Genomic DNA, 12,087 nt, shown 5'->3' on the forward strand with positions numbered 1-12,087 from the left:
GTCTTCTTGGCCAGTCCGGGGCCACCAGAAGAACTAGGCCTCTGTGCCGCTGAATCTTGTGTATAATGGCCCCCAGCAGGGGCCATGGGGGAAAGGCATATAGCAGGATCTCCTGAGGCCATGGCTGTACCAGGGTGTCGATCCCCTGGGATAGAGGATCTCGCCTGCGACTGAAATATCTGGGTACTTGAGCGTTGGACCTGTCCGCTAGTAGGTCCATGCCCAGCGTCCCCCACTGATCCGTGATCATCTGGAAGGCCGTGGGCGACAGCTGCCATTCCCCCGGGTTTAGGCTTTCTCTGCTGAGGAAGTCTGCCGTGGCATTGTCCTTCCCGGCAATGTGGACGGCGGAGATGTCTTGGAGATTTGCTTCCGCCCACGCCATCAGGGGGGCTATTTCTAAGGATACCTGTCTGCTTCTGGTTCCGCCCTGCCGGTTGATGTATGCCACCGTGGTGGCATTGTCCGACATCACTCTGACTGCTCTGTTGCGAAGTCTGTGGGCAAACCACAGGCATGCTAACCTGACTGCCCGTGCCTCTAGTCGGTTGATGTTCCACCCCGACTCTTCTCTGTTCCACCGCCTTTGGGCGGTTAGTCCTTCGCAGTGTGCTCCCCAGCCGCTCAGGCTGGCATCTGTAGTGAGCAGGGTCCAGGTTGGAGAGGACATTTTTGACCCCCGGCTCATGTGGCCGGGCTGCAGCCACCACCGTAACTGATGCCGTACTCTGGCCGGTAGAGGTAGATGCACGGTGTAGTTCTGTAATCGTGGGCTCCACCGAGATAGAAGGGCGCGTTGCAACGGTCTCATATGAGCCCGCGCCCATGGTACCACTTCCAGAGTGGAGGCCATTAGGCTGAGGACCTGTAGGTAATCCCAAGCTGTGGGCCGGGTGGCGCTTAGCAAAGCCTGCAACCGATTCCGGAGTTTTAGTTTCCTCTTGGAGGTCAAGCTGACTTTGTCTCCCTGGGTGTCGAATCGGACTCAGAGATATTCCAGCGACTGCGAAGGCTGTAGGGAACTTTTTTTTGTGTTGACTACCCATCCTAGGCTTTCCAGGAGAGATATAACTCTGTTGGTTGCCCGGCGGCTCTCCTCCGGTGACTTTGCCCTGATCAGCCAATCGTCTAGGTAGGGATGGAGGAGAATTCCTTCCTTTCTGAGTGATGCCGCCACCACTACTATTACCTTGGTAAAGGTCCGTGGTGCGGTGGCTAACCCGAAGGGTAGGGCCCGGAACTGAAAGTGTTGTCCCAGGACTTTGAAGCGTAAGTAGCGCTGATGATCCCGATGGATTGGGATATGCAAGTAAGCTTCCGACAGATCCAGGGATGTGAGATACTCCCCTGGCTGTATGGCACTTCGGACTGACCGCAGAGTTTCCATGCGAAATCCTGGGACCCTTAAGTGCCGGTTGACCGATTTGAGGTCCAGGACGGGTCTGAAGGTGCCCCCCTTCTTGGGTACAATGAAATAAATGGAGTAATGCCCAGAATTTATCTCCCATGCAGGCACTGGGATTATGGCTTTTAGGGACAGGAGCCTTCCCAGGGTAGCTTCCAGCGCCGCCCTCTTGAGGGGCGGACAAGGAGATTCCACAAACTTGTCCGGAGGGAGGTGAAGGAAGTCCAGGTAATACCCTTCCCGGACAATGTCGAGGACCCACCGGTCTGAAGTAATCTCGACCCACCTGCAGTAGAATAGGGTTAGCCTGCCCTCTATGGCTTCGTCCCCCAGATGGGTCGGCTGATTCTCATTGTGGGGTGCGGCCGGGACCCGAACCCGAGCCGGTTCCCCGCTTGCTGTGCCTGGTCCGAAAGGACTGGTTCCTGGTCTGAGAACGAGGTGCTTGGCAGCGAGTCCTGTAAGGGTTGAAGCGTTGAGAGCTTCTACCTCTAGACGGCCTAGGAAAAGGGCGCTGGTTCCTCCTTGACTTGTCTTCTGGTAGACAGGGCAATGGAGAGGCGCCCCATTTGTTAGCCAGTTTCTCGAGGTCACTGCCAAACAGGAGGGATCCCTTAAAGGGCATTCTGGTAAGGCGCATCTTGGAGGAGGAGTCGGCTGACCAATTTCGCAGCCAGAGCTGTCTCCTGGCTGCCTCTGAGGATGACACTCCCTTGGCTGCCGTACGGACTAGATCGGAGGCAGCGTCAGTGAGGAACGAGAGGGCTGATTCCATTTCTTCTCCCGGGGTGTTGTTCCTGGCTTGTGATAAACAGGAACGCGTCACCACAGTGCAGCAGGTCGCAATTTGTAGGGACATGGCTGCCACCTCAAAGGCTTGTTTCAGAATGGCGTCCATGCGCCGGTCATGTGCATCCTTGAGGGCCGCACCTCCCTCCACTGGAATGGTGGTGCGCTTCACAATTGCGCAAACCATGGCGTCTACCTTAGGGCATGCCAGCAGCTCCTTGGTTGCCGGGTCCAGGGGGTACATGCCAGACAAGGCCTGACCCCCTTTGAATGAGGCCTCCGGCGCATTCCACTCGAGATCTATTAGCTGCTGTGCTGCTTGTAGGAGGGGGAAGTGGTGGGCCGTTTGACGAAGGCCTTCCAGCAGGGGGTTCATTGTAGGTTCCCCTGGGGTGCCGTGGCCCGGGATAGCCAGCTCCGACAGGCATTGAGAGACCAGGTCTGGGAGATCCTCCCTAAGAAAGAAGCGTCTCATGGTTCGATACGGCTCTATCCCCGAGGGAAGTTCTCCCTCCTCGGGGAGCTCCTCTTCTTCCACAGAGCCATCTGAATCCCCATAAGTGGGGCTGCTGGGTGGCCGTGCCTAGGTCTTGAGGGTCCAGGGGCCGGGTATTCTGGTACATATGGGACCGTTCGGGGATCAGACTGCATCTAGACAAAGGCGTGGATTCCCTTGAATAATTCCACCCATGAGAGCGAAGCAGGTTCTAGCCTTAGGGGCACCAGGTCTCTAGGGTTCCCTGGCTGCTCGGCGCAGCCCGCTAGGTCCGGGGTGTTCCCTGAAGAACTAGCAATTACGCTGGGCTGGGACGGGCCCTGGCCTGGAACTCCCAGGGCCTCCTCACATTGTGCACATAGGGAGTCTGCTTCCTCGCTCTGTGTGGCTCTGAGGTGGCATGCTGAGCAGAGGCCTAGAGCTCTGATGCCTGATTCTGGAGGTGCCGGCTCTGCGGACGCATGGGCTCTCATACGCTCCATAGTGTCTGTTATCTCAATGCGCTTTGTAATGTGCGCAAAGATGTGCGCCTATCAACGTGCGCTTATCAGCGTGCGCTTATTAACATGTGCCGACGAACGTGCGCTTAGCAACGTGCACCTAGCAACATGCACCTAGCAACGTGCGCCTAGCAATGTGCGTCTATCAACAATGTGCGCCCAATTCTTTTCGGGCGCCTAATTTACGCGCCCGTCGCCTGTGCGCTGAGTCTGAGCGCTAGGGCGAGGCGGCGAACCAGGGCAGATGGTGATGGCGAGCAGGCAGGCAAAATGGCGACCTCCTAGGCGGGCTGCTACGCAGGCAGACCCTGCTAATCCTCGCTTCCTCGGAGACCAGTAAAGTAAAGATGTACGCCTTACCTGATCTTCGGCGCTTCCCGGCTGCTATCCGGGCGGTCTCCGGCTGCGGGGGAGAGGGTGATTACCATCACCGCCGCGCTCGAGGAAGTGCACCAGCTGCCTCTAGACCGCGCCCGAACTCGTCTCGCTTGGGGGCCAAGTCCTCACCGCGAACGGATCGGGACCGAGGCGCCTCTATGCCGCGCCCGAGCCCTTCTCACTCGGGGGCTAGATCCCTGCCGCGAATCGGCCACTGGACCGAGGCTCGTACCTCCGAGTGACCACGGAAATCACCTCTGGAAACTCAACTGGGGGAGGGACCCGATGGTATCACCGCAGGAGTGCGGGGCTCTTCTTCAGGTAGGACTTCTATGAATTTAGTCGTTAGAATTTGGAAAAACGCTCAGCGAGCGTGAGGTAGCTCCAAATTGCTTTGGAGACGGAAATTACTGAGCGCCTGCACTTCCTGCAGGGGTATATGTACCACGTGCTGACGTCAGATCTGTCTCCAACTGCTAGCAGGAGCACACTATACCCATTTGTAATGAGTCCATCTGCTACACGCTAGGAAATTTTGATTTTCAGACTTCACAATCTTAAATGGGTGTAAGGACTATCTCTTATGATTTAGTCTGCTACGCTGCCTCATCGTACCCTAATCATGATGCCTCCCTGCCAGCAGAGATCTCAGAACTCCATTCCCTGTTGTCCATGTCAGCTCCTCACTACTCAGCCTTTGGCGCAGCCTCCTTGCCACCAGGAGTCTTCAGTATGCCTGCCCTCCAGCCTTGCCCAGCTCCTCAGCCCTACATAACCCTGTTGGTTCCTGCTTCAATGCTTTCGCATAGAGTCTGTCTTGGCTCCTTGCCCTGGCCCCTGTTGACTCATGGCCTTTTGACCTCTGTCTTGCAGCCTCTGGGCCTTCTGACCTTTGCCTTGCCTTGTGCCCTTTGAGCCTTCGTGTCTCTTGCCCTGCCCTCTGGCCTATATAGACCTTGTATTGCTCTGTGGCCTACCTAGGTCTTGCCATTTTCTTGCCCCTTGGGGCCTTCCCTGCCTAATGCTGCCTTCGGGCCTTTATGTTCCATGTTCCGTGTTGTCCTTTTCTTGCCTTATCCTGTCCTGTGAGTCAAGCTTCTATTCCAGTCCTTGCCTGCACTCAAGCCTCAGTTCCAGTCCTTGCCTGCGATCATACTTCAGTTGCTTGCACTCCATTCCAGCCTTGCCTGTTCCAACCCTGCACTAGTCCTGTCCTACCTTTTTGTGGCACTCCCAGGATGCTGTTCCCAAAGTTCAGAATGCCTAGTCCTAACACTATCATATCATTCCACTATTGGAATCATGGAGGTTTCTATATTTTCATCATTGGTCCTGAATAAAATACTAGAGATCAATATTGAAACCTGGTCTTTTAAGTAACTTAGCTCGATTTAACTTATCCAGCTAAGTTATGAGGTATATTCAGCGGCACGGCTAATCCATTGAATATACACAAATATGTGCACACTTAGCAGTTTAAGTTACACACGGCTAAGTTTAGACTTGCTATTGAGCAGGTCTAGCTTAGCCGCCTACTTATGTTGCTAAGATTCAATATTGGTAGTTGGATGCATAACTGATACGACTAACTCGCTTTGCCCCAATCCACCCATTACACGTCCACAAATTATACGGCTAACATTTTAGCTGTATAAGGGACTTATGCAGCTAAGCGGCAGCTGTGAATGTAGGTGCATACTCAACAGTCTCTACTTAACTGCATAAGTCCCACTTATGCGGCTAAATTGCACTGAACACATTTTAAATATTGACCTTCATGTGTATATTACTTATGCTAAATCTGATTTTTTTATATTTTTGCCATTTCTATATTTTGCATTTTTATTTCACAACTTAAATGTCGTGCCCTCAGCAAGTTACCTGACTTTGAAATCAGCAGGTAACTTAATTTTGAACAAAGCATTGTCCTTGATGAATGCATGCTCTACATTGTCAGCCCCATGTCGCATGTTTTGAATCCAATCTGCAGCAGATTGGCATCACATTATATAACACGTTTTTACAACTACGATGGACAATTATTAATCAAATCCTTACAAAATGGCAGGGTACTGATTCTGTGGCCCATTTAAATTATTATGAGCAATTAGGATTTTTAAACTGGATACTGTATGGCCAGCAGTCTTGAATGAAGAACCTTAGTGGTTTTCCTTAAGTAATGATCAAAGAGTTTTTGTTCTGATTGTCTAAAAATATTTTGAAATGCCTTTTGACTCCTCCTCTTTTTTCAGTTACGAAGAGGGTAAAAAGGAACTTTGAGCACTTCCTGGGCAGATCATCCAGGTTTTACGAGGTGAAGGTTCACCCTCCCGCCCGCAGGCAGCCTGGATTCGAAACATGGACAATGTCAGGGCTGACAAATACTCCAGATACTATATTCTTAGTTAAATAGGAGTTCAACTATGAATCATCAACTTCTACAAAACTCTGGATTCTTACTGTATTGGTCTCTGCATTGGTCCTAACATATAGTGTACACTATGCTGCATTTTTTTGCAGGTCATTTTTCACCGTGATCTCATTTAGCATTCCAACAAAGAAATACAGCCTAGCTTCCAGATAGGAATAAATATAGACTGAAGAAGACACCATTTCAAGAAATCTAAAGCTATTTTTCTGCTAAGTTCTAACCTTACATAAACTCTACTGATCAACAATCTTGAAAATTTAAGCACTAGCTGAAATTTTTTAATTGGACTCAAGAAGTTTTGGTTTTAACTGAAGCCCTAAGGCATTCTTTCTGCCTCAGAGACATGTATGGATGGCCGCTCTTGCATTGATCCCAGTATTAACTAAGCCTTTGCTAAAATGATTGTAACAGATTATGTAATGTTGAGCTTAAGAGGGGAATTGCTCTCAGTTCATAACTGCAATTTTAAATTGTAAATTAATTTAAAAGCAAAAAATATAAAACAAGAAAACTTATACCAAGTTACATTATCCTCATGTGTGCTCCACTACCTTTTTTTCTAGTTTAGCTGTCTATATGACAGCTGCATCTGGAGACCAGTACATCATGCACAGAATCTGGTCAGTGTGCATCACTGCTGAATGATGGCTGGGACTCCCTCTGCTCCTGGGGCTATGAATGCATCTTCAGTTCCAATTATCCCAAAGAGCAGGATCTGGGCTCAGGAATCACAGGGCTTAGTAACACATCTCCATAAACTACTTTTATAGAGAGTTTCAGAAAGTCTTCGAATTACCCTGTCTTACGAGTGACATGACCCTAAAGAATGAATTTTCAAAGCCATTTATACAGATAAAACTGTTTTATGCTAGAAAATAGACCGGTGCTCAGCGTGTGTAAAAGCATGCACACGTGCCTATTATATTCTTAATTTTACGCAATGTGATTTTTCAAAGCAAACATGAGCATAACTTCACTTTGAAAATTTGAGGCAAAGTGTGTACCTAAAAAGGTACATGCAAATTTTACCTAACCTCTCACAATTATAAAATCAGCCTCCCTAAGTATAGATCTTATGAGATCTGTATCTTAGAACAGGGGTTCTCAAACTAGTTCTCAGGACACACCTAGCCAGTCAGATTTTCAGGATATCCACAATGAATATGCAAGAGATTGATTTACATGCAATGCCTCCATTGTATGCAAATCTATCTCATGCATATTCATTATGGATATCCTGAAAACCTGACTAGCTGGTTGTATCCTTAGGACTGGATTGAGAACCCCTGTCTTAGCTTTTGAACAATCATTATATATGCATATGACTAAAGCAGTTAATGTTAACACTGACCATTGAGCTTACTGAAGTATATCAGTTCTTCTTTCGAAAGTTCAGTTCCTTTTGAAGGGCTTATGGATTCAACTTCAGTAAAAGCTGCAGGAAAAAATAGCACAACCAGTTAAAAATAAAGGGGTAAATATTAAAAATAGTTGAGCTCCTAAATTTAGGCCTCTATATTAGGTTCCTAAGTTAGACACCTATTTTCAGTCAAACTTAAGTTCTTAACTTTTCAGCTGAAAATTCACATAAATTTAGGGGGTTAAATGTTAGGATAGGAAAATTGGTTGTTACCTGCTAATTTTCATTCCTGTAATACCACAGATCAGTCCAGACCAGTGGGTTTTACATCCCTACTAGCAGATTGAGGCAGAGAACAAAAACTTTGGGCACTGCTACATAACCGAGAGTGCCACCTGCAGTCCATCAGTATTGGCTCGTACCTAAGCCCAGAAAACTAAACTCATTTTCGGGCAAAGGGGTGGACCCCAGAACATAACATAACTGTAAGCCAAACTTGCCCACAACAAAACAATTCGAATACCAAGGATACTGCTCCACCAAGAGCATCTGAAATGAGAAATTTTCCTCAGCAAACTAGTTCTTCTCAAGGCAATCTTTTACCTTGAGAAAAGGGATGGGCCTCTGGACTGATCTGTGATATTACAGGAATGAAAATTAGAAGGTAAGAACCAAATTTTCCTTTCCTGAACATACCCAGATCAGTCCAGACCAGGGGGATGTACCCAAGCCACTCTAGACTGGGTGGGAACCCGAAAGACCCGCGCAGTACACTCTCATTCTGCACCCTAACATCCAATCGATAATGTTTAGTGAAAGTGTGGACCAAACCGCTGCTCCATAAATTTCCTGCGGTGACCGGTTGACACTCAGCCTAGGAGGCAGCCTGAGCCCTAGTGGAATGAGCTGTCAAACCCACAGGCACTTGTCACCCCGGAGAAATAGGCAGAACAAATTGTCTCTCTGATCCACCTAGAAATTGTAGACTTAGAAGCCTTGTCCCCATTCTTAGGACCTCGATATAAAACAAAAAGATGATCCGAACGATGAAAGTCATTGGTGACCTCCAAATAGCATAAGAGCGTCCTTCTGACATCTAAAAGATGAAGATCCCTCTCCTGAGAGGAATCCCATGACCATTGCGGAAACCCTGGCAGCTCCACAGACTGATTGACATGAAAGGCAGACACCACTTTGGGAACAAAGGAGGGCACCATTCGCAAGGAAACTATCGTTTTAGATCCGCAGGAAAGGATCCCGGCAAGACTAGGCCTGCAACTCCGAAATCCATCTAGCAGAACAAATGGCCACCAGAAAAACAGTTTTCATGCTCAATTTCTTTAATGGCGCTCTTCGCAAAGGCTCAAACTTGGCTCCGCGGAGAATACGAAGCACCAAGTTCAAATTCCAATCCGGACACAAAGGACGTACGGGCGGACATAAATGCTTGACCTCTTTGAGAAACCTGGTAATATCCGGATGGCCAGAGAGCGACGCCGAAACTTGCCCGCAAGACACCCAAGGCAGCCACCTTGTACGCTAAATCTTTAGCCAACCCCTGTTGCAAGAAATCCAAAACCTGGGAAACGTCCACCGAAAGAGGGTCTAAGGAGCACTGAAGGCGCCACCCTTCAAAGTTTCCAGACCCTGACATAGGCCAAAGAAGTAGCTAGTCTGCGAGCCTGATGAAGAGTGGAAATGACCTATTCCGAATACCACTTCAAGCACAACTTCTGCCTCTCAAAAGCCAAGCAATGAGAAAGACGTTATCCTCCCGATCTGAAAATATGGGCCCCTGATGAAGAAGTCGTGGAAGATGAGCGAGGCGAAGGGGACCTTCCAGCGCGAACTGCACCAAATCTGCGAACCACGTCCATCGCAGCCATTCCGGTGCCACCAGAACATTTCCATGACATAGCTCTATTTGACTGAAAAGTCGTCCTATGAAAGACCAAGGAGGAAACGCATACAGCGTCTATGCCCACTGAGCCCACTTCCTTTCTTCCGACTGAAGAAATGCTCTGTCTTTGCATTGGCTCGTGTCGCCATCAGATCCAACTGAGGAACCCCCCCTCTCCCACCTGTCACCAATGTGATTCCATGCTTCGGGGAACAGTTTACACTCCCCTGGGTCGAGTCGCTGTCTGCTGAGGAAATTTGCTTGCACATTTCCCACCCCTGCGACATGCGATGCGACGAGTCCTTCAAGGAAACGCTCCGCTCAAGTGGACAACCGTCATGCTTCCAGAGCCACGGCTTGACTCCTCGTCCCGCCCTGTCTGTTAATGTAGGCCACCGTCGTCGCATTGTCTGAGAACAATCGGACCATCCTTCCCCTGACCAGGGGTCGGAATGCTTGCAGGGCCAGGTGGACTGCTTTGGTCTCGAGCCGATTGATGGACTAGGACTGAACAGCAGCCACAGGCCCTGAGCAGAATTGCCTAAGGAAACCCCTCCCCAGCCTGAAAGGCTGGCGTCCGTAGAGATCACTTTCCAGTCCAGGGGCTCCAGATCCATCCCTTTCTCCAGATTGTGACATGACAGCCATCACAAATGTTTAGATTACTTATCTGGTAATCTTCTTTTCCTTAGTGTAGACAGATGGACTCAGTACGAATGGGATAGTATCCGCGTGCTAGCAGTTGGAGACGGATCTGACGTCAGTACGGGGGCGTATATAGCCCCACAGGAAGCGCAGCGACTCAGTAATCTTCCTTGCAAAAGCTGTTATGGATGTGTGTACTGACGCTCAGTGAAAAGTGAAAAGTGAAAACAGGATTCCCCTGACCGATTGACAGTGGCTGGAGACCGCCAGCATTCCCAACCGGAAAGCGTTGACACCTGGTAAAGGGCATGCTCTCATGTAAACAAAGGCATGGCTTACCTGGAACCAGTGAAACTCATGCACACAGGCAGCGGGGCGGGATGCTGAGTCCATCTGTCTACACTAAGGAAAAGAAGATTACCAGGTAAGTAATCTAAACATTTCCTGGCGTGTAGCCAGATGGACTCAGTACGAATGGGATGTACAAAAGCTTTACCTCCCACCAGGGCGGGAGGCTGCCTGAGGACCATGCAAAACCGCCCTCGCAAAAGCTGAGTCCTCCCTGGCCTGGACGTCCAGACGGTAGAACCTGGAAAAGGTATGAAGGGAGGACCACGTCGCTGCTTTACAGATGTCTGCCGGAGACAGCATCCTTGATTCAGCCCAAGATGCCGCTTGGGCTCTGGTAGAATGAGCCTTGACCTGTAGAGGCGGAGCCTTCCCAGCCTCCACGTAGGCGGCTCTAACGACTTCTTTAATCCAGCGGGCAATGGTGGGCCGCGAGGCCGCTTCACCTTGCTTCTTCCCGCTGTACAGGACGAACAGATGGTCCATCTTTCGTAGGTCTTGTGTAAGTTCCAGATACCTGGGCAGCAGTCTGCCAATGTCGAGATGGCGTAATAAACGACCTTCTTCAGATTTCTGCAAACCCGCCGTGGTAGGCAAGGATATGGTTTGATTAAGATGAAACTGTGAAACCACCTTAGGCAGAAAGGAGGGAACCGTACGAAGGTGGATAGCCTCTGGAGTGATCCTAAGAAAGGGATCACGACAGGACAGTGCCTGTAACTCGGAGATGCGGCGTGCTGAACACACCGCCAGCAAGAATACCATCTTCAAGGTGAGAGAACGAAGAGACAGGCCCCGAAGGGGTCGGAAGGTGGATATGGCGAGGAAATCCAAAACGAGGTTGAGGTTCCACAAAGGCAAAAGGCCACTTCAGTGGCGGACGAATATGCTTGACTCCTTGCAGGAAGCGAGAAACATCCTGGTGCTTGGCGATGGTCTTGCCATCCCTCCTGGGACCATAGCAAGACAACGCAGCCACCTGAACCTTGATGGAGCTGAGGGACAGACCCTTCTGAAGCCCATCCTGCAGGAAATCCAACACAATAGAGATTGTGGTTGCATGTGGATTGGTGCCATGAGTGTCGCACCATGCTTCAAACACTCTCCAGATCCGGATGTATGTGAGGGATGTGGAAAACTTGCGAGCCCGGAGGAGGGTATCAATCACGGGCTCCGAGTAACCCTTCTTCTTCAATCGAGCCCTCTCAAGGGCCATACCGTAAGAGAGAATTGAGCCGGATCCTCTTGAAAAATGGGACCTTGACGTAGAAGGTCCCGGAGAGGAGGCAGGGGAAGGGGCTCCCCTGCCAGTAGCCTTCTCATGTCCGCGTACCAGGGTCTTCTTGGCCAGTCCGGCGCCACGAGAAGAACTAGGCCCCGGTGTCTCTGAATCTTGCGGATGACAGCGCCTAGCAGAGGCCACGGAGGAAAGGCGTATAGTAGAGTCCCTGGGGGCCATGGCTGAACAAGGGCATCGATCCCGTGTGAGTATGGGTCGCGCTTGCGGCTGAAGTATTTGGGTACTTGAGCATTGGACCTGTCCACCAGTAAATCCATGTCCAGAAACCCCCAATGATCCACGATCAACCGGAAGGCTGTCGGTGAGAGCTGCCACTCTCCCGGATTTAGGCTTTCTCTGCTGAGGAAGTCTGCTGTGGTATTGTCCTTCCCAGCAATGTGGACGGCGGAGACGGCCTGAAGATTCGCCTCTGCCCAAGTCATCAGAGGGGTGATCTCCAGAGATACCTGATGGCTTCTGGTTCCGCCCTGACGGTTGATGTATGCCACCGTGGTGGCGTTGTCGGACATCACTCTGACAGCTCTGTTTTTCAGTC

At 50.2% G+C, this 12,087-nt stretch overlaps 1 protein-coding gene across 5 annotated transcripts in view; it reads right to left on the minus strand.

Moving 5' to 3' along the window:
* TBC1D8B (TBC1 domain family member 8B) overlaps window positions 1-12,087 on the minus strand; it is a 508,282-nt gene that overhangs the window by 103,757 nt on the left and 392,438 nt on the right. For all 5 annotated transcript variants that reach the window (XM_029607571.1, XM_029607568.1, XM_029607567.1 and 2 more), the window contains exon 18: window positions 7,351-7,434. In XM_029607571.1, the coding sequence (XP_029463431.1) occupies window positions 7,351-7,434 (84 nt within the window). The remainder of the gene's footprint in view (window positions 1-7,350; window positions 7,435-12,087) is intronic.

The sequence above is a fragment of the Rhinatrema bivittatum genome, chromosome 6 (genome assembly GCF_901001135.1).
Source record: "Rhinatrema bivittatum chromosome 6, aRhiBiv1.1, whole genome shotgun sequence".
In the NCBI taxonomy this organism is placed as follows: domain Eukaryota; kingdom Metazoa; phylum Chordata; class Amphibia; order Gymnophiona; family Rhinatrematidae; genus Rhinatrema; species Rhinatrema bivittatum.